Source organism: Carcharhinus amblyrhynchos, chromosome 7 (genome assembly GCF_965287045.1).
Source record: "Carcharhinus amblyrhynchos chromosome 7, sCarAmb.v2.hapA, whole genome shotgun sequence".
Taxonomy (NCBI): Eukaryota; Metazoa; Chordata; class Chondrichthyes; order Carcharhiniformes; family Carcharhinidae; genus Carcharhinus; species Carcharhinus amblyrhynchos.
The window spans coordinates 51,784,597-51,808,483 of NC_137330.1; the positions used below are offsets into that span (position 1 = coordinate 51,784,597).

Below are 23,887 nucleotides of genomic sequence, written 5' to 3' on the forward strand. Positions count from 1 at the left end.
AAGGATGCAAAAAGTTGGCAAATGGGTACAGAGGGATCTGGGTGTCCTAATATAGGAATCACAGAAAGCTGCGGCAAGTGATTAGGAAGGAAAATAGAATGTTGTCATTTATTACAAGAGAAATAGAATATGAAAGTCAGGATGCTTTGCTACAGGGCATTGGTGAGAACATATCCAGAGTACTGTGTACAGTTCCTTAATTAAGAAAATATATACTTCAGAAGCATTCACAGAAGATTCACTTGATCGGTACCTGGGATAGGTTGTGTGGGAGAGGTGAGTTATCTAATGTGAAAAGGATGGTCAGGCTGGGCTGTGTTCATTGCAGTTTAGAAGACTGAGAAGTGATCTTATTGAAACATATAAGATCCTGATGAAACTTGACAGGGTGATGCTGAAGGGAAGTTTGCCCTGGTGGGAGAGATAAGAATGACGGGACACAGTTTAAGAATAAGGAGTTTCATTTAAGGTGGAGATGAGGAGAATTTTTTTCTGAGTTGTGAATCTTTGGAACTCATTTCCTCAGAGTGGTGGAGACAAGGTCGTCTAATATTTTTAATTTAGATTCTTGATTAACAAGAGTCAAGAGTTATTGAATTCTTGGATGTAAGCAGGAATATAACGTTGAGGTTGCAATCAGATTTTGTTGAAAGGAGGAGCTAACTGACCTACTCATAAGAACATAAGAAGTAGGAACAGGAGTAGGCCATCTAGCCCTTCGAGCCTGCCCCACCATTTAATAAGATCATGGCTGATCTGAAGTGGCTCAGTTCCACTTTCCTGCTTTCTCCCCATAACCCTTAATTCCCTTGTCTACTCCGGCTCCTAATCCATATGTTCTTACAATTTTTAAAAACTGTGACATTTTGCTTAGCTAAATCTATGCTGTTTTTAGGATACAATCCAATCCTGAAAGTCAAGTATGTTGAAGCCATTGGCAATTATCTACAGACTCAGGTACAATCATTTTGACATATGTCATGAGAACACAGAGTAGGAAATAGCCAAATGATGTGAGACTGGTTTGAGAATTTGTATCCACTGAGCACCTCTGATCAGCCTGCTGTATCTGAACTAAATAAATACCATGTCTACTCTCATAGTGGGAGGTTAAACTTTAACTCACTGACCTCATCATTTTCAGTTTATTTATTTAAGTGATGCTGCATTGGTGAAATCGTTGCATTTTCATTGCTATGTTTTAGTGCTGCCAACTTACAGCCAGAAGAACATACATTACAGTTGCACATGATAATAAGCAAGTGCCAATTAAATTTTCCTTTATTGCCTAGTGTTTATACCTTTATCTTTAATATTGTCTTTTGAATCTTTTCATACATAATACCTCCCACTTAACTGCATCAAAACCTGCAAAGTAAGTTAAGTAAATTCTTAGAAATCAAGCCCGCTTGTTTTGAGTTTTGTAATCAATCCTCTGTTGCTGCATTGAATTCACAATTAATTTGGCAACCATACAGGAGGTTAACTGTAGATTTAAAATTATATTGCATAACTTTACCTGTCTTTTTGCACTAAAATGAATGCTCTATATGTTTTAAACATTATGAAAAATCTGCTGCACTGCTTTTGAGGAAGGAGTTTTTATGAATGCATCTCATCAGTTCAGTAAGAAAAGGCTCTTACCAATATCTGTTTCCTGGCCTGGCTTTGGGAGCCTGGCCCAGATTTGAAGGAAAGACAGTCTTTCCCAAAGATATGGTTGAGTTGGAGCTCACCCGTGAGAGTTGTTTAGGATTCTAAAGCTGATATAATGATGGGTTTAAAAAAAAATGAAAATGTCCCTAAAATGTAAGAAAATAGTAGGCCTAAATGTCAGTGCTTACAAAGTATACAGAACTGGACTCATGGTAACAATTATTAAGATCTTGTTCAGCAGGTAATTGCTGTTGTAATTTCAATAAGTCAACGCATATTTACTCTTCGACTTTTAATTTATTTTCTAGGCTACTGACATTGGTATTGGATTTAAAAATTGATTTTAAATGAGTTGTAGCTTGTTCAGCGTGACAAGTTGCCATGGGAACCTGGAAAAAAAAAGATTGTCTCTTAAAAAGCACTGGGATCATTGCTTTGGTAGCTGAACTTGTTGTTCATTTCTGGAACTTAAGGGAACAGAGATGAAAATAGCCTTTGGGATTCTTTAATATCAGATTTTAAAGTTTATTTGGGATTTTTTTTAGCAAGATTGGCTGCTACACTCAACCACAACGGATGCAATTTAGCTAAACTTGAGAAGTGTTGTGATCACTTTGCGAAATAAAATATTCTTTGTGCCATGTTAGAAATTCTGTGATAGCCAATACAAACTCCAGCATTCGGCTGCTACTTTCTGTGAAGTTGCAGTATGCCAACATCAACCCACAGCAGAGTGGGCAGAACTTGGGAATGCTACAATTTCCCAATAATAAATCAGGAAGAGACATGGTGGAAATGTTACAAACGGCACTGGTTGCTAAATGTTTTCCAATTTGTTGCTGCTGAACAGCCAACAAAACAAAATGCAACCTGGGCTTGGATTAAATAGCCTATTACACCAGAGAGCTTTGTGGACCAAGAATTAGCATAGAAGGAAACCACTGTGAATTAACATATTAACATAAAAACAATTGGAACGGCAGCAGAATGAATGGAAGCTGGGAACAATAACTGCGCAGTGAGTAGTCTCATGGCTGTGATTAAATCCTTTTCTGCCTGAAGTTTCAGGCAGCTTTGCACAGTAATGAGACTGGAGTCTGACTCTGCATTCTGGTTGGTCTCCCTGTGGACAGAGGGAATGTGTGAGAATGACAAAACTATTGAATGGTTCTAATCTCTCTTTCTGAGCTTCTGGTTTCCATGGCAACACAATACCCAGGGACTGCTTGGGGAGGGAGGCGAAGAGGACCATGAGATGATGAGATAACAGCAAATTCAATTTTTCAGCCTTAATGAAAAAAGGAGTCAAAGATTGCGCAAACAGAAATGTACATTGTATGGCTGACGGCATTGACAAAAAACTTATTGACTGCAAACATTCAGTGGCATTAGCAGAAGACTAAGATGAATGTAAAATCATTACTTCAGAGGGAAAACAATGATCCAAGAAGATAAAAAATATATGTCATTGTGTATTCATTACATGGCCATTTCACAATGCTGCACCCACGGTCTTGAGCCTTCTGTTACTTGAACCACAGATTTATTGTAACCATAAAATTTGAATTAAGGAATTACAGTATTAACAATTACAAAAATGGCATTGCAACATGCCAATGATAGATGTAGCAGCACATCATTAAGTCTGATGATTCTAATTCAAATTAGATTAATTTAATAGTGAAAATTTAGAGAATTTCCAAGGCTTATTATATTTTTGGAGTTCTTGCAATTTGTTATACTGAAGTTGCATCATTTTCATGTTGAGCTTCTGGAAAAATAATGTAGTGTATTTGAATGTTTAATAGTCAATCGGACAGCATCCCAAACTGTGGCAAAGTGTTGCATCAAGGAAATAGTTCTGCAAAGCTCAAGTTTCATGTTGATTGCAGTGTCGCTCTAACTCAGGGTGAGACTGTCTTGCCAAAGCTTAAATCAGAGTACTTCTTATGAAACTCGGGTGCAGAACTTCATCACCAATTTACAGTGCTCATGATTTTAGGTCATGAAAATGAACATCTGTAAAGGTGTGCTCTGAATGGGACACATGGATCTCTATATCCAATTTGCTGATCTGTGCTCCCAGCAAGTGGAAATCTCACCTCAGAAAAGTAACTCAACAAAGTTTTAAAAGATATGAGGTGAGCACTATATTACTCTCCAAGTTTTCAATGTTAATTATGAGCTGGCTCTTGCTATCATCGTTGTGGGTCTCAAATGGAGTTGCTCGGGTAAAGTCTACCTTTTATTGAACATTATATCAACCACATCCATTACAAGCAGCACAAGGCTTTATGTAGAACTATCTCTCTCCATGCTCTGTTTGATTTGATTTTTTAAAATTTGATTTATTATTGTCACATGTATTAACATCCAGTGAAAGGTATTGTTCCTTGCACACTACACAGACAAAGCATACCATTCATAGAGAAGGAAAGGAGAGAGTGCAGAATATGGTGTTACAGTCATAGCTAGGGTGTAGAGAAAGATCAGCGTAGTGTAAGGTAGGTCCATTCAAAAGTCTAATGGCAGAAGGGCAGCTGCTGTTCTTGAGTCGATTGGTATATGACCTCAGACTTTTGTATCTTTTTCCCGATGGAAAAAGATGGAAGAGAGAATGCCCAGGGTGTGTGGGATTCTTAATAATGTTGGCTGCTTTGCAGGAAGTGTAGACAGTCAATGCATTGGAGGCTGGTTTGCATGATGGATTGGGCTATATTCACAACCTTTTATGGTTTCTTGAAGTCTTGGGCAGAGCAGGATCCATACCAAGCTGTGATACAACCAGAAAGAATACTTTCTATGGTGCACCTGTAAAAGTTGGTGAGAGTCGTAGCTGACATGTGAAATTTCCTTCGTCTTCTGAGAAAGTAGAGGCTTTGGTGGACTTTCTTAATTATAGTGTCAACATGGGGGACCAGGAAAGATTCTGAAACCTTGAAGCTCTTGTCCCTTTCTACTTCGTCCCTGTTGAAGTAGACAGGGGCATCTTCTTCTCTATGCTTCCTAAAGTTGATGACAATCTCCTTTGTTTTATTGACATTGAGGGAGAGATTGTTGTTTCTGCACCAGTTCACCGGATTCTCCATCTCATTCCTGTACTTTGTCTCACCATTGTTTGTGATCCGTCCCACTATGGTGCTGTTGTCAGTGAACTTGAAAATTGAATTGGAGGGGAATTTGGCCACACAGTCATCGGTGTATAAGGAGTATAGTAGGGGACTGAGATCACAGCCTTGTTGAGCACTGGTGTTGAGGGTGATCGTGGAGAAGGTGTTGTTGCCTATCCATACTGATTGTGGTCTGCGGGTTAGGAAGTTTGGGATTCAGCTGCAGAGGGAGGCCTCGAGGCTCAGGCCACGGAGTATGGAGATGAATTTTGTAGGAATATTAGTGGTGCTAAATTAAATATGAAAATATATAGTCTACATCATCAGTGATCTGGTGTCACTGATGGTGTAGACTATATATTTTCATATTTACCATGAAACCTTGATATAAATCTCTCCCCCATGCTCTGACGCTCTTAAGTATATTATTTATGTTATCCTCCATCTTCCCCAAAATTTCTGTCGTCATCTCTGATTTGCAGACATAACTGTTGTGATGGTTTCATCAATCTCCTTGACCTTGTACTCAGCGCTCTTGGATGTTTATTGCGGTACAAGTTCTCCATTTTCTCTCTCGAACTTCATGGAGTGGCAGGTGAATCATCAAAGGCAAGTCAAGTAGGCTGCCTTGTCCTGAATGGTGTCAAGTTTCTTCAGCGTTGTTGGAGCTGCACTCATTGAGGCAAGTGGGGCATATTCCATAAAATCCTGACTTGTGCCTTTATAGATGATAGACAGGCATTGGGAAGTCAGGAGGTGAGTTACTTGTCGCAAGATTCCTAGTCTTTCACTTGCTCTGGTAGCCACAGTATTTATATGGCTAGTCCAGTTCAGTTTTTGGTCAATAGCAACTCCCAAGATGTTGATAGTGGAGGATTCAATGTGGGTAATGCCATTGAATGTCAAGAGGTGATGATTAGATTGTCTCTTGTTGGAAATGGACATTGCCTGGCACTTGTGTGGCATGAATGTTACTTACTGATTGTCAGCCCAAGTCTTGACATTCTCCAGGTTTTGTTGCATTTGGACATGGATAGCTTCAGTATCTGAGGAGTAATTAATGGTGCTGAACATTGTGCAATCACTATTGAACATCCCCATTTCTGACTTTATGATGAAAGTAAGGTCATTGATGAAGCAGCTGAAGATGGTTGGGCTGACAAGCAGGCACTACCTTGAGGAACTTTGAGTGATATGTTAGAACTGAGATGTTTGACCCTCCACCAACCCCAACCTTTTTTTTTGTGCCAGGCATTATTCCAACCAGTGGAGAGTCTTGGCCTGATTTCTAATGACTCCAGCTTTGCTACAACTTCTACATGCCACAGTTGGTCAGATGTGGCCTTGATGACAAGGGCTGTCACCTTCACCACCTCTGCTGTTCAGTTCTTTTGTCCATGTTTGAACTAAGGCTGGAGTTGAATGTTCTGGCAGAACCTAAACTGGACATCATTGAGCAGGTTATTGCTGAACAGATGTTGCTTGATAGCACTGTTGATGACCCCTTCCATCGCTTTAATGATTGAGAGTAGACTGAGGGGGTGGTAATGGCTGGGTTGGATTTGTGTTAATGACATGCCTGGACAGTTTTCCACATTGCTGGGTAAATGTCAGTGCTGTAGCTGTACTGGAAGAGCTTGGCTAGGGGCACGGCAAGTTTTGGAGCCCAAGTCTTCAGTACTATTTAAGGAATGTTGTCAGGGCCCGTAGCCTTTGCAGTATCCAGTGTCATCAATTGTTTCTTGCTATCGCTTGGAGTGAATCAGATTAGCTGAAGAGTAACATCTGACTGGCTGAAGATTTTTGTGACTGCTTCAACCTGGTCTTTTGCTGGGCTCCCCCATCATTGAGGATGGGGATATTTGTGGAGCCTCATCCTCCAGTGAGTTGTTTAATTGTCTTTCACCGTTCATGACTAGATGTGGCAGGACTGCAGAGCTTACATTTTACCTATTGGTAATGGAATGGCTCAGCTCTGCCCATTACTTACTGTTATTCTGTTTGGCTTGGAGGCAGTCCTATGTTATAGCTTCATCAGGCTGAACACTTGAATGTCCTCCTGCACTTTTCTTTGAACCAGAGTTGATCCCCTTGGTAGATGGCAGAGTGGGGAAATGGACCATGTGGTTAGATTGTGGTTGAATACAATTCTGCTGCTGTTGTAGCCTACAGCACTTCATGGTTGTATTGTTTTGACTTGCTAAATTTGGTTGAAAAATGTCCCATTTAGCACAATCCTTGTCATTTTTCTCTGACTTCTTTCTGTTGGGCTGATACTTAACTCACAAACATAGATGGCTTAGGGTTGTATTAGAGGTTAAAATGCAAAAAGACTGGAACAGAAACTGGATCCACCTTGATGTAGCCTACTTCCTGTTTTAATCATAGAATCCCTACAGTGTAGGAGAAGGCCATTCATTCCATCAAGCCTGTACCAGCAATAATCCCACTTACGCCCTATTCTTATAACCCCATGTATGTATCCTGCTAATCAGGGGCAATTTAGCATGGCCAGTCAACCTAACCAGCATAGCTTTGGACTATGGGAGGAAACTGGAGGAAACACATGCATACCTAGGGAGAACTGCAAACTCCACATCGACAGTCACTTAAGGCTGGAATCAATCCAGGGTCCCTGGCGCTGTGAAGCAACCATGCAAACCACGATGCTGCCAAATGGGGTGGGTCAAGAGATGGATGACTGACTTGTTTGTCAGAAACATTTTGGTCACTCAAATGTTATAATAAGACCATCTGCCTGCCTTCATTTTAACAGTCATTCTGTTTTTAAGCACAGGTGACTGTGTTTCCCAAGCATTAGGAAATTATGCAGAAATGAAGGAGGTGAGAAGAGCTATTCTATTGAATGAATGTCTTTACAGCACTGCTTGGGGCCTGGAGGGATAGAAGTTTTGCCATCATGTGTAATAAGCTACTCAGTAAACCAATCCTCTCTCCAGGATCCCCTGATCTTTGAACTCCCTCTAACCATGTCCACGATTGGGAACACCCCGCCCTTCCCCTGCCATGTTTAATCCCCATGCAACCTCACCCTGCGATATGAGCTTCCCTTGTCATCATGGGACCTCCCTTGCAATCTCACACTCTCACAATCTCTCTCACTTTGCCAGTACTATAACTTGTTAGTGTAGACTGCAGCCCTATGCAGCAGCTTTTCAGTCCATCAACATATTGACCCTTGCCAATTTCACTTAAAATATTGTAATTGATTTTATTGTTACAGGTATCACTATACCTATCAATACCTATATCACTTGCTGATATATGAACCAACAAGTGATAACCCAGGAAATTCAAGGATGTCTTGCTGTCAAGTTGTGCAGGACATTAGGAAAACTTGTTCTTTCAGGCTTCCTGAATGCATAACACCCTCTCTCTCTCCCCCCAGTGAAGAACATGCTTTGAGGTTAAGATCTGTAGACTATTGTGTCTCTATCGTTTTTTGAGCAAGGCTTAGGGTGATCCGAATTGCATGGCATGCTCTCGATTGGTCTCAGCATTGATTTGTACAATGTGAGTATAACATATTCTGGCTTGGTGAGTCAAGGTAGCTCAAAACACATCCCACTGATGACTACCTTGCATTGACCTGATGCATTTAGAATATGACCAATAATCGGATCAAAACATTTTCTTTTCTTTTTGGCCTGTTTCCAGTTGAAGCATTTCATGTGGCACATAAGGTTACTGTTTCTTTCCTTCCCACCTTCACTCCTTGGTTCCTGTGTTGACTGATATTGTTAATGGTTCTCTCTCGTTCCTCAGAGATATCCCCCGTCCTTAAAATCTTCCATCATTAGCCCTCTAATAAAAAAAAAAGCCCTTAAACCCTTGACCTTAGAGAACCATTGTCCAGTGTCCAAGTTCCATTTTCTCGCCAGTCTTTGAGCATGTTGCCTTCTCCCAAATCAATGTCTGTCATTTCCCTGGAGTTCCATGTTAGAATTCACCCAGTTAGTTTTCAGTCCCTTTTGCAGTTCTAAAGAGGCTCTTACCAAAAACTCAAATGATATCCTATGTAACCACCTCGTCGACACTACTTTCTCAAAGACAATTAAGGATGGGCAATAAATGCTGGCCGAGCCAGTTACATCCACAACCCAAGAATGAGTTTTAAATAACCGCATTATGTGTAAGTGATTCTAAAGCTCTCTGTGAATCCTACCATACTGTCAGTCTGGGACTGCAACTCACTTTGGCCAATAGTCAAATATCTGACTCTAGAAAGCCTGATAATAAGCAGAACTCAAAGACAAAAGACAGTCCCCATTACTGTTGCTAACTGCCCCTACAGGAGGTCTGGGGGACTTAAAATACATGATGTGGAGTTGCCTGCATTGGACTGGAGTAGGCACAGTAAAAAGTCTCACAACATCAATTAAAGTCCAACAGGTTTATTTGGTAGCACCCCAGTTTTTGAAGTCTCGCTCCTTCTTCAGGTATTCTTCACCTGAAGAAGGAGCGAGACTCTGAAAACTAGTGCTATCAAATAAACCTGCTGGACTTTAACCTGGTATTGTGAGACATCTTACTGAAGTTGAAATACAGCAGACTGGGCTGGGGAAAAGAATCTATCCAGTAACAGCTCCTAACAGCCTGAAGAAACCCACTTAAAAAAAACTTTGACAGTTTAATTTTACTTACTGCAATTTCCATTCGTGTCTAAATTGCAGTTTTGTGGGAGGAGCTTAGAGTTAACACAGAGAAGGCCAGAAGGAGCTCAACAGCACCACTATTTTGGTTAAGGGATAACATATAGCTGAAGCAGAGATCACTAAAGATACTGCAACGCCTGGAGCCAAACAAAATGGTTAACTGGCATTTCGAGTCGAGATGACCCTTTATTGCAACTCCGGAAAGTCATCTACACTCAAAACGTCACTCTCTTCTCTCCCTGCAGATGCTGTCAGACCTGCTGAAATTTATTTTTGTTTGATTCCAACATCTGCAGTATTTTGCTTTTAAGCTGGTTAACCGTCCTGTTTCAGATAAAATTCTAAGAAAGTTGTACAATGTTGGTCTGAGGAATTGGATGATCTCCCATGGGCCAGCTTTGAGTCAATGGATCAGTCAGTATTTAAAAACTCAGTGACCAGCCTGAATGAGTATGTCACTCCAGTAACAGACTTCATTCGTAAGTGTGTAGAAGACTGTATGCCAAAGAAACATATCTGCATGTTTCCCAACCGGAAACCATGGATGAACAGGGATATCCAGTGTTTGCTGAGCTCCAGGTCTGAGACACTGACCTATACAAAAAATCCGGATATGATCTACAGAGATTCATCAAAGATGCCAAGAGACGGTACCGGACCAAGCTAGAATCCCAGGCTGACCATGTGGACTCCTACCGACTATGGCAAGGTCTGCAAGACATAACAAGCTACGAGATGAAGGCATGTAAAATCGCTGGTACCAACGCATCCTTTCCTGATTACCTCAATGCATTCAATGCCCATTTTGAGCAAGAGGTCAGAGAGATCACACCCTTCACCCAGAAGCCTTGCCGAACCCATATCTGAGGTCACCGTCGCAGATGTCAAAGCAGCCTTCTTAAAAGTCAACCCACAGAAAGTGACTGGCCCAAATGGGTACCGGGACGAGCACTCAGATCCTGTGCAGACCAGCTGGTAGAGGGATTTGCAGACATTTTTAACTTCTCTTTACACTAATCTGAGGATCCTATCTGCTTCAGGAAGACAACCATCCTCCCGTTTCCAAAGAAAAGTCAGGCAGCATGTTTTAATAACTATCGCCCAACGGCTCTGACAGCAATCATTATGAAGTGCCTCGAAAGGTTAGTCATGGCACGAATCAATTCTGGTCTCCCAGATTGCCTGGACCCACTGCAGTTCACCTATCGCTGCAGCAGGTCCACAGCAGATGCCAACTCCCTTCCCCTACACTCAACCCTGGGACACCTGGATAATAAAGACATCAATGTCAGACTCCTATTTATTGACTGCAGCTCAGTTTTCAACACCGTTGTTCCTATAAAACTCATCTCCAAACTTTGTGGGTCTACGCTTGGCGCCCCCCTATGCAACTGGATCCTAGACTTCCTAACTCACAGACCACAATCAGTAAGGATTGGTAACAACGCCTCTCCACAATCATCCTCAACACTGGTGCCCCACAAGGCTGTGTCCTCAGCCCCTTACTATACTCCTTATATACCTATGCTTGTGTGGCCATATTCTCCTCCAACTTGATTTTCAAGTTTGCTGATGACACCACCATAGTGGGTCAGATCTCAAGCAACAATGAGACAGAGTACAGGAATGAACAGAGAATGTGGTGAACTGGTGCGACAACAATAATTTCTCCCTCAATGTCAACAAAACAAAGGAAATAGTCGTCGACTTCAGGAAGAGTAGTGGAGGATATGCCCCTGTCTACATCAATGGAGATGAAGTGAAAATGGTCAAGATCTTCAAGTTTCTAGGTGTCCAGATCACTAACAATTTGTCCTGGCCCCTCCATGCCAATGCTATAGTTAAGAAATCTCACCAACACCTTTAATTTCTCAGGAAGCTAAGGAAATTTGACATGTCTGCTACGACTCTTGCCAACTTTTACCGATGCACCGTAGAAAGCATTCTTTCTGGTTGTATCACAGCTTGGTATGGCTAGACCACAAAAAACTTCGTTTGTAACGAAGCCCAGTTCATCATGCAAACCAGCCTCCCATCCATTGACCCTACATTTCTTGCTGCCTTGGAAAGGCAGTCAGCATAACTAAGGACCCCATGCACCCTGGACCTTCTCTCTTCCACCTCCCATCAGGAAAAAGTTACAAAAGTCTGAGGACACACACCAAACAACTCGAGAACAAATCCTTTCCTGCTGCCATCAGACTTTTGAATGGACCTACCTCATATTAAGTTGACCTTTATCTACATCCTAGCTATGACTATAACACTACATTCAGCACTCTCTCTTTCCTTTTCTATGTATGGAATACTTTGTCTGTGTAATGCACTAGAAACAATATTTTTCACTGTATACTCAAATACGACAATAATAAATCAAATAACAATCCTGCAAAAAGCCACAAGATATCCCCTCAATTGGAGAGGGGGCAGGGTTTACTTTATTCCCACAATACTTAGAATCACAGAACCCCGACAGTGTGGGAGGTAACCATTTGGCCCATCAAGCATGCACTGTCAGCAATCCCACCTCTATCATATCCCCAAAATCCCACGTTTTTACCCTGCTAATTTTTCTGACACGAAGGGGCAATTTAGCATAGCCAATCAACGTGCACATCTTTGGGCTGTGGGAGGAAACCCATACAGAGAGAACATGCAAACTTCACATAGATAGTCATCTGAGGTTGGATTTGAACCTGGGTCCCTGGCACTATGAGACAGCAGTACTAACCACTGTGCCACTCATGACTTAGAGATGTATTTTCTGGACCTCAGTGTTCCTGAACCAAAAGGTGATGATTGTGATGCACACAGGTTGGGTAATTCCATGGTCGCATCCAATACTCTTTGTACCGAACCCATCAAAAACTGCAGATTTTGCCCTAGGACCACTGCTAGATCTTGTTCATGTTAAAATCAAAGATATTCTGCATGTTTCCCTTATGCATTTTTGCCAATCGTTGCAGGAAGAAATATCCAATGAACTTGTTCTATAACAACTATGGAACACAGTGACATAGCAGATGACCAAAGTCTTTCCAGAGCTGTAAGACCATTCTGGACCTATAGAGGTGAACTTGAAATATCTGAAGGAGTCATCTTTAAGGGAAAGCAAGTTGTCATCCCATGATCCGTGTAACCTGATATCCTACAACAGTTGCATCAAAATGCAGCAAGTTTAATGCCCACTTGTTACAGGAATCCCATCTCCTGGGTTGAATGTTGAAAAATCCCTTGTGAAGAAACTCAGAAGAAGTTGTAGTGAAATCTGTTTCACAAAACACAGCTTTTGTAAGGCAGGATGGCAATAAGCCTCTCCTTCAGCTAACTGATAATAGTTTCTGAACTGAACAGAGAAAGAGAGAGGCTGCTTCTTACCTTGCTGCTAAACTGCTTCCAACACAATCCCCAAAACAAAACTGAAAGCCCAAAGGAAAAAAACCTGATCACCTGACTACCACAGCTTAGCTCCATCCTCAATGACATCGCTGAAGCTGTAAGCTGGGTGATTTTTAAAAGGAAAAGTTCTTAATGGTACACTCACATGACATTATGGATGAGAATTTGGTTAGAAATTGGTTAGGATTTGGTAGAAAACTATAGAGGCATTAGGCTGAAATGGAGGAAAGTACTAAATGGAATGCCTTGGGTACCATTGTAAGGATTACCTCCATATCTGGATAAGATGCTCTTTTGGAGAGTTGGTGCAGACTCAGTGGGCTGAATGGCCTCCTCTGCACTATAGGTATTCTACAGAATAAAGTACAGCACACTGGGTGAAAAATGGGTGCCACTCATGCTTTGTGCTGGAATAGCTGAGGATGAAATGAAAAGAGGCTCAGGGTTTTTCATCAACTTGATACTCGGTTATGAAGAGTATTTTGTAATCCACACACCATTCCCCACCACGCTCCAGTCAAAGTTAAGCCAGATCATGGCAGAGGGTTTTTCATCAATGAATTCTCTCAGATGCCCTTTTAAAGTAGCTGCACAACCCATTAGCAGCTCCTATCTTAATGACAAAGTCTCTGTCAGGAGTCTGCTGTGCATCTCTAATGAATCTCAGTCCGAGAAAATGAGTTGACACTGGAGAGAATGTGCAGAGATTAACAGAATCTCGGCCTTGCTAAAACTTGGCCTCCCAAGATGAAAATCCAGGTCAGTAAGTATAATAATTGCTCAGCAGCAATCAACAAAACCTTCAAAATAATAAATTGTAAATCCAAAATAGATTCCAAACTAGAGGAAATTGTAACCAAACAGTATAGTGTTCAATTCAGGCCACACCTTGGGGGATTTGAATAATTGGTCAGAGCACAAAAGCAGGCCACCTATTCCTGAAACCCAATCCATTTTAAGGATGTGACTTTGTCATATGAAGGGAGTGAATTTGCTCCTCATCTTAGCCATGGTTCTGTTGAGAGCACACTCACCTCTGACCCCTCAAGTTAATGTTCCAAAATGGGCATTCAGCTACTGCTCACCATTCTAGACCAGTGCAACTGCAGGAGGCACAACTGCGTACAAGAAAATAAATACATATAGATGGGGGGAGGTGGATGGCACATATGGAAGGTATAAAGGTGGGGTGGGAACATAGCAGGGATAGGCTAGGGAAAGCTGCCCGTGTTAATCTTGTGAAGCCTGGAACAGCAGTCCTCCCATCTTGGCCCAACAATTTAAGGCTTCGATTTTTGAGTCCTGTCCCTCATGATGAAAATGTTCAATAGGTCCTCAAACTTGTGTAGGGGGTGTATCAATATTAAGACTCCAGATCTTAATATTAATTCAGGGTTACTGAGACCCCTGAATTGATGATGTTGCCAGGGCTACCTGGTAGAGGGTCCAATTTAAAATTGTACTTGAGTGTGAATGTGGGTTGTAAGTCAACTACTTCAATTTTAACTCTGCTACCATTCCCTTTCCTCCAAATGGAAGCAGTTAGTATTGCTCCTCATGTTAGCCATGGTTCAGCTGGGAGCACATGGAGTCAGAAGGTTGTGGCTTCCAGTCCCATGTCAGCTCCTGAGCACAAAAATGAAGGCTACCACTCCAGTGAAGTAGGGGGGGAATGTTGCACCCTTTCAGATGAGGTGTTAAACCAAGTCCTATCTCCCCTCTCAGGTGGATGTAAAAGATCCCAAGGCATTCCTTTAAAGAAGAGCAGCAAAGCTATCTCCAATAATTTTGACCATGAGACCAGAACTGCACTTGGATTATAAAATTGGGCTCATTACAGCTGATTGAAGTGATGCTAGACTGGTGACTTTTCCTGTTGGACACATGTTTCGGGAGTTTTGCCACATGTTTCTCACAGTGACTATTTTGTAAAAGCAGCTCTTCAGTGCTTTAAGAACCTGGAGTTGCTGGGACTTAGTGGGCCTGATATTTTCATGGAGGATGTGGTGTAAGCAGAAGAACCCAGGATGTGGGGGTCCTGCCAAACATAATGACAGGCCTTCATTGACATTATTTTTTGTTATAATTTAAGCATTTGGATGCCAGCCAAATAGACAACATGCTGGAGGCTGGGTGAGGTGGGTGAATCCAGTGGAAGAAGGCATAGCTCGGGGAGAGCTTTGGGAAAGTGGTGAAGAGATGACACAATAAGAAGGGGGAGCGAGCAGAGAGACCATGATCATGAATGAAGAGAAAAATAGGTAGTATCAGGAGGTTAAGGTCAGGAACTAGAGATTATGGCTGGGGATGGCCAAAAACGCTTCTGCTTTAAAGTTGAATGTCGCTGCATTTATTTCTCAGGGCCAATTTTAAAATGGGTTTCTGTTGCACTGTTAGGGCCTGATGTAGCAATCCCCTTCTGCACGGTGGCTCAAGCTAACACCCCATATCCAGCAACTTGTGGGCCTGTGCATGGGACAAAGAACAACCCAGCACGGGAAACAGGCCCTTCGGCCCAACGAGCCCGCGCTGCCGCATCACCCTACACCTATTCTACCCTGCGTGTCTACAAATAGAACCCCTGACTTAGCCAGATTCAGGGGAGAATAGTGTCAATTTGGTAAAACCAATCAGCCTAAGAGCACATCTTTGGGGTATGGGAGGAAACCGGAGCGCCCGGAGGAAACCCACGCAACCACAGGGAGAATGCACAAACTCCCACAGACACAGGCCCAAATCCATGTATCTGCACAGCTAGCAGTGCTAGTCACCGAGCTGTTGCGGCGCCCGTCTACCGGTCCAGGATCAAGCACACACACCGACACGAAGTACTAGGCCGCTCCCGGAACCTCCAAGAGCAGCCCACGCACGACCCACCGTGTACATGCCCCTTGTTTGACAACGAGGTGGACCTCCACCTGCGGAATAAAAAGACAAAAACGTTAATCTTACAAGTCTGCTTTTCCGGTGTCTCCCGAGGTTCTAACCTTATTTAATAGCCCCTACCATAACCCTCCATCCTCGTTTCACTCATGTGTCTATCTAACTGAACCTTAAACGAGTCCAATGTTCCTGCCTCCACCACCCTACTCGGTAGCGCGTTCCATACCCCCACAACTCTCTGCGTAAAGAACCTTCCTCTCACATCCAAATTATACCTCTCCCCCCTCACCCTTAAATCATGACCTCTCGTATTTGTACCCAGTCTAGGGAGCAGTCTCTCACTATTGACTCTATCTATTCCCTTCAGTATCTTATATACCTCTATCATGTCCCCCCTCAATCTCCGTCTTTCCAAGGAGAATAGTCCCAGTTTCTCCAACCTTTCCTCGTACCCCAGCCCCTCCATGCCAGGCAACATCCTGGTAAACCTCCTCTGCACCCTTTCCAGAGACTCCACGTCCTTCCGGTAGTAAGGTGACCAGAACTGGACGCAGTACTCCAAATGCGGTCTAACCAACGTTCTATACAACTGAAGCATTAGATGGCAGCTTTTATACTCTATACCCCTTCCTATAAAGGCTAGCATTCCATAAGCCTTCCTAACAACCTTCTCCACTTGTGACGCAACCTTCATGGATTTGTGAACCTGCACTCCCAGGTCCCTCTGTATTTCTATACTCCTAATCTGTCTACCTTTTATCACATAGCTCCTCTCTGCATTATTCCTTCCAAAATGCATCACCTCGCATTTGTCAGGATTAAATTCCATCTGCCACCTATCTGCCCACTGCACCAACCTATCTATATCCTGTTATATCACCTGACAATCCACTTCAGTACCCGCCAACCCTGCCATCTTGGTGTCATCAGCAAACTTGCTGATCACACCACCTACGCTCTCTTCCAAGTCATTTATGTATACTACAAAGAGGAGAGGTCCCAGTACTGAGCCCTGCGGCACACCACTGGTCACTGGCCTCCAGCCCGACAAGGTCCCCTCCACAACTACCCTCTGTCTCCTATTGCCCAGCCAGTTCTCAATCCACCTAGCTACCTGACCTCGTATCCCATGCGCCTTAACCTTTTCTACCAGCCTACCATGAGGGACTTTGTCAAACGCCTTACTGAAATCCATATAGATGACATCAATGGCTCTCCCATCGTCAACTGTTTTTGTCACCTCCTCAAAGAATTCCACAAGATTCGTAAGGCAAGACCTCCCTCTAACAAAGCCATGTTGCGTATCCCTAATCAGATCGCAACGCTCCAAATGCTCATACATCTTACCCCTAAGTATTTTTTCCATTAATTTCCCTACCACCGACATCAAACTCACCGGTCTATAATTTCCAGGGTTATCCCTACTACCTTTTTTGAACAGTGGTACCACATGGTCCCCATGTATAAGTTGATCACTTTGTCCCCCAATCCTTCCCCGCCCAACATGGGGAATGAAGAAGTTAAAAATGGGACAATTGTTTTTTCCTGTTCGGAATTGTTTGATAGCTCTGGGATCCATGCCTTAAATGTTTTGCAGTTATCAGCTCAGTCGATTCAAAGTTTACGTGGCTTGTGTCATGGACATTAAAATTCCTGCGTTGTATGGTGTTCTTTTTTTCTTAAGACTTGCTATAATCTATCTTAAATATATTATCATCGCACTTTCTGCTTGCACAAATTGATTTCTGATTGTTGACTTTGTCCTACTTTGTGTCAATTTTTTTACGTTTGTTTGTCCACATTGATAAAAGGTTTCGCCTCTGGAAAGTCATGCATTTGCACAGTCCAGATATCAGCTACCTATTGAATCACTCGGAATACTTTCTGGAATTAATTCTCAATGTCATTTTTTCCCATTAACTGAAATTTTTACTGTCTAAAATAGTTACTTAAGTTAAAGATTCAAATAATTATTGATTTCATAATAACATGGTTGAATATATCCATGGGAATGTTTTTTGTATCTTTGAATGTTTTAATCAGTTTATTGAAAATCTTAAAAGAATGGGTTTGAATCTAATGTTTTTGTCCAAAATTAGCTCAATTTTGTTCCGTGGTTTTAATAAATGTAGTTTAGCTAATTTCCCAGGATATGTTGGTACTGTTCAGTCACCTGTTTGAATGGGACAGTTTCCTTTAGAATCCAGCATATTGTAAGCATTAGCTGTACTTCAAATTATTTTGTAAACAAGAGGAGCATTGTAAAAGCTTTATTGAAGTGGAAGAATTTATATTGAATGTTTTCAAGGAAATGCAATGCATGGAGATTTTGTCTTTGTGTGTGAGAGAAAGTGTTCTGATGACATCTCTGCTGTTGCTTGTGCTCTATGTTCTATAAAGTTTAGAAAATGTATTCCATTTGATTAGGTGATAAATTGACAAAAGTCCAAAAGACTGTGTGTGTCAAACAGGGAACATATAGAGACCAGGAGAGGTGAGAGAGGGAGACAAAGGAAGATGAAGAGAGTTTCTTCATTTAATAGTTAAATTTGTTTTTAATGAATGTGTTGTGAAGTTAATTAATTAACTAAAGTGCAAGGTGGCATACAGGAGAATATGAGTTCCATGAGTTGATCATTTCCGTGACAACTGCTTCCTCCTTTTGAATGAGTACCCTACAGTCAGAATAAGGCTAGCTGGCTAAAGGTGTCTCTTGAGGTAGGGTTTTTTAACCCTTAGGGGAGTTTAAGTCTTTCCTCGCCACATAGTCTTGTCTCCTTTTGGCTGATATTTCTTTCATTTAGCTTAACTGGCCCAGACCTTTGCGAGTAATTAATCTTGATAATAGAAAAGTGGATTTTCAGATTGTCGTCTTATTCTGATTTCCAAAATACATCATTGCATAATTTGTATAAATATTCAGTTTTTGAGGCTGGTTACTACCTTTTTATTTAATCATAAATGTCTTCGTATCAGGTTTTTGCCGCCATTTTGTGTTTATAAACCTGAAGTTGAAAATCTTAGTTTTAAAAAATAACTTTAGTATAAAATACTTTTCACAAACAAGTGTAATGTAAAGAATTTAAAGTTAGCTCTTATAACTGGTGATTAATTTTAACCCCTTAAATAGATCTCTCTCTCTCACACACACACACTTTCTCAAACAGTGGTAATGTAGGGCAGAGAAGCTATTTGTCTTTAACTGCAATAATCACTATTTTTAAAATGTCTGAGTTCAGCTATGTTTATTGGGGAGCTTGGCCTGTTGATTAGAGTTAATTTTTTTGTCTTGTTAAGAAGGTACATTACTTTCAATTAATCTGTTTCTTCTGATACGCATTTCAGTATGTAATGTAGTTATTGGCACAAACATCTTTGCTTTTGCAATTAAATACAATAAATGTGAAGAGTACACACTTTCTTGTTGACCCACAGAAATACAAAAATCTATTCCAAGATATCCTCTAGGTCACATGTTGAACATAGGAGAAGTAGGTCATTCGGCCCATCAAGTCAGTTCCATCATTCCATGAAATCAAGACTAATTTCCAGCAGACTGAAGTCCAGCACCAAGCTCAAACTAAGATCCTGTCATCACAAATTCTGTTATGGCCCTCTCATGGGATTTAGTAGCTATAACAGAATCTGTTCCCCTAGTGGATAGACATAGAGAATCCCGCTCATAAGGCCTGATTTTACCATCGCATTGCATCTGTTTCCAGGTGCGAAAACTTGGTAAAGTCGGGCCTGCCTCTCTCTCAAAAGAAAAAGATGCAGATGCTGGAGATTTGAAATAAAAACAGCAAGCACTGGATAAACTTAGCAGGTCTGGCAGCATGTGTGTAGAGAGAGAAACAAGAGTTAATATTTTGAGTTCAGTATGAGTGTTCCTCTTCTTTACAAGGTATGATGCACACAATTGCACTCAGTACTCTGGGCGTGACCTAAACCAGGGCTTCACATAGCTGATGCATAACATCTACTCCCTTGTATTCAAGTCCTCTACTTATTAAGTCATTGTGATAACTTTCTGTGCCTGTTCATAACAGATTAATGAACTATGTATCCTGGAACCCCAAGACCAGGATTTTATGGCCTTACTATGGCATCCATCCATCCATCCACGTACCCCACCACCGCGCCCCCTCCTAATTCCCCCACAGTCCCAGCGCATGTGCTGAGCCATTTATACCTCAATTCAATTTGGCAAGACTGGAATATACTTTTGAGTGAGAGGGGCTGAAAGTCCTGGCCCAGGTAGACCATAAAACAAGGCAGAGGTAGGTGATTCAGCACATCAAGTCTGCTGTACCATTCAATGAGATTATGATTGATTGAGGATAATCCTCAAAACCACTTTCCCACCTTGTCACCATAACCCTTGGTTCCCTTCACTGTTTCTAGCTATTTGGAAAGTACCCTGTTCTATCCTCTTTAAATTCAAAGAGGATGACACATTATGAATTCCATTTGTCCTGCTGCCTATACCTCTCCATAATGTTCTGCTTGTAATTTGTTTTATTTTGGATCAGCTAATATCCAGCCAAAACTGCATTATAGTATTGAAACTGAGAGATATCAGCAATGTGATTTTAATTTAATATTTTCATTCAACCTTTGTGGTTCTGTTCCCAGGAAAGTTTAAATTGCTGGATCAGGATCGTGATGTCAGGGAGCCTGTGCAGTATTTTAACTGTGTTGAGGAAGTGGCCAATGTTTTTCCAGATCGTGTCTTCGTTATGGAGGCAATAACATTCAGCGTAAAGGTCAGTAGTGCAAAAAGTGAGCTTTCTCTTTTCAGAACGAATTATTTATTTTTGTTTGTGTTTGTTAACTCGTGAATATGGGCGAACAGTGCTGAGAACTGAAACATCTTTCCACTGGCAAGCATCTTCCTCTCACTAATGATAACAGCTTGAACTAAATGCAGCAACTTCATGCCTAAACTTCTATCCTGAATGCAAGATGCAAGAATACATCGGCCCAATCGCCTGAGGAGTGGCAGTCACCATCAGATTGCCACTCTCCTCCTAGTTTTCTGTGTCACATTGGAGCTCCACATTTCTGGTCAGGATTCTGATCCAGACTTCTCCAGAAATGCAGAGCTAACCTGAAATGAAACTGCTTGTATAAAATGCTTGATAAAGTTAAACTTTATTTATTAGTCACAAATAGGCTTACATTAACACTGCAATGAAGTTACTGTGAAAATCCCCTGGTTGCCACACTCTGGCACCTGTTTGGGTACACTGAGGGAGAATTTAGCAGTGTTAACCACTATGTTACCATGCTGCCCACACCAGGCAAAACAAGCTGTATCCCATTTTACAGCAGTGGCTTCAGTATCTTGGTAAATTAAGAGTTTAAATATTCCAAAGCTTCTTTGAAAAGCTACTTTAAGAAGATAATGTGCAAGGAGATCTGGTGGCAGGTGGGTAGGGTGGCATGTGGATAGGTTGGGGGATGGATGAGGTGGGTAGGGTGGCAGATTGGTCACTTTGGTGGCAGATGGGTAGGTGAGGTGGTAAAAGCAAAATACTGTGGATATTGGAATCTGAAACAAAAACAGAAAATGCTGGAAAATCTCCATAGGTCTAACAGCATCTGTGGAAAGAGAATACAACCAATGTTTTGAACCTAGATGACCTTCGTCAGAGGTGGCATGGCAGGTGAGTGACTGGATAGGTGGGTTGGCAGGTGGTTGGATCAAGATGGTGCGGTCTTGTCAGGTGCTGTCTGGACAGAGTCAGGTGATGGAGGCTAGTCAGCTTGGGTCACTGGGATGTCAGGGAGGATCATGGTGGGTAGTCAGGTGGTTGAGAGCCAGGGAGATGGTGGGGGCTAGTCAGTTGGATTGGGAGTGAGTCAGGAAATTAGGGGGAGACTGGGAATCAGGGGGAGTTAGGGTCAGAGGTTAGTTGGGTATTGGGTGGTATTCAGAGCAGATTATGGGGAGTTTGGAGGAAGTCAAAGGATCAGAGAGGGAAGAGTTGCTGGGGTCATTCTGTTAGAACATCTGAGGGGTCCTACAGCACATCTTCCACAGTCTCAGGTCTCCAAATATCTACAGATCAGAAGATCTGGAACAGTAATACAATTTATTGCTGTAAATGTTACAAGATAGTTTTTCTGACCAGCATACAGTTTCCTTCCTCAAACAAGACAGAAAACTGGTGGAAAAGTTGGCATGACTCACAATCATTAGAAGCCAACTATACATTGGCAAATAGCCAAATCTCTGGGCTGATCTGTGCATAGAAATGGAAATACTACTCTTTATGGTGAGTCTAATCATTTCTGATTTGTGGCATTGTCTCTGAAACTACAGCAACTATCACATCAGATCACTTGCTGGAGAACCAATCCAACACTGCCCTACTGCTTAGTTATGTCCATACATTGATTTTATTTATAATGTGTATTTATTTATGCATGTGAGTGGCTATTGTAGACTTTGACCTTGATCTTCCGCAGGAATCTATCTCCAGCTATGGACAGGCAATGTAAACTGACAACCTTAACTATTTACATCAGCTCTTCAGGATTCCAGCTATCCCTGCTGGAAAATATCTGTGAAAATTCAGGGGCCAAAAACTTCAGGTCTCCGGATTGTCAGAGACCAAACGTACCCTCAAGATCTACTGTGGGAACCCTCGGAAATCCCAACACAAATACTCCAGGGGGAATTGCCCAGGAAGTTTGAATTTCCCCATGGGGAATTTCCCTGTTTCCCAGGACCCTCTGAAAAAGTCTCCAGATCTGAGGTTGGGTCAGAGACTGTACAGTTCAAATGGCTGCTATTCATTGCTCTTCGTCCTTCACCGGAGATCAGTTTTATTGTTCTGCCTTCATTAGATCTGAGACCTGCCCTTATCTTGGTAACCATAACTGAAAATTGATCATGAATTTAAAATGGTCACAGAGAGTGCGCACTGAGGAGACAAATTCGTCAATCTGTGACAGTGCATGGAACTCATTGAAGCTGAGGCCCTCTAAAGGAAAATTGGATAATCATTGGAAGCTTTGGGAAGAGAGCGAGGCACTGGGATCAGTTTTGAGTTGCTCTGACAAGAACAGACAAGATGGGCCACACAGTCTCTTCTTTTGTGTAAACATCTATGATTCTATATTTTAATATACATGGTACCCTATCAGGCAAACCCTGACCAGGAAAAACATTTATTGGCTTCAGCATGGGCGATAGTTATTAGAAAATTGATTTTGTGTCTTTGTTGCTTTGCAACATTTAGACAACGGACTTCATTTTTTTTTCAATTTCCTTCTTGGTGAGATTCATTGTTTTCCCTACTCCAGCTTCCTACTTTTTCTTTCAGCATTTGTTGGCCCATGTTATCTGTCCATGTTGAACTTCATTTGCTACTGATTAACCCAGGTGCAAAATCCTGAGCCATAAAATTGCAATGAGGTTGTGAGGGCTTCCTTTGAATCCACAGTATTCCTAGTTTACTGTCACATGTAATTACTCGACTATGAGATTCGGATTGCAGGTTATTTATGTACACCAGGAACAGAAAGAGATCCCAGTATTGATCCATGGAGCATCACACAGTATATCATTCCCAATTATGGCAGCCTTCTCTCTGCTTCTTATAACTCTTTATTCATCCAATTTTATTGCTGGATTCCATCTGCACAAAAATTAGGCCCAGGTAATATAGGATTGTCACATATGTCAATAAACCCCAGAAAACTCCAGTATTATTACAGCCTTGGTCCATACATGGACAAAAGAGTTAAACTCAAGGTGAGTTGAGAGTGAATGCCCTTGACATAAGCATTTGACTGAACATGGTATCACGGAGACCTGGCCGAACTGAAGTCAATGAGCATCAGAAGAAAACTCTCCGCTTGGAGTCATACCTGTTACAGAGAAGATGGTTGTGGTTGTTGGAGGTCCCAGAGCGCCACTGCAGAGGTTCATTAGGGTAGTATCCTAGGCCCAACCACATCAGCTGCTAGATCAATGACCTTCATAAAAATTGGGATGTTTGCTGATGATTGCGGAATGTTCAGGACTATTCGTGACTCCTCAGATATTGAAGCAGTTTGTGTCAATATGCAGCAAGATCTGAACAATTTTCTGGCTTGGGCTAATAAATGGCAAGAAACATTTGGCCTAAGCAAGTGCCAGGGAATGACCAT

The 23,887-nt window shown here is 41.8% G+C and overlaps 1 protein-coding gene across 2 annotated transcripts in view; it reads left to right on the plus strand.

Annotated features, from left to right (window-relative positions):
* gareml (GRB2 associated, regulator of MAPK1-like) overlaps positions 1–23,887 on the plus strand; it is a 163,688-nt gene that overhangs the window by 89,870 nt on the left and 49,931 nt on the right. For both annotated transcript variants that reach the window (XM_080193272.1, XM_080193273.1), the window contains exon 3: positions 20,360–20,490. In XM_080193272.1, coding sequence (XP_080049398.1) covers positions 20,360–20,490 — 131 coding nt within the window. The remainder of the gene's footprint in view (positions 1–20,359; positions 20,491–23,887) is intronic.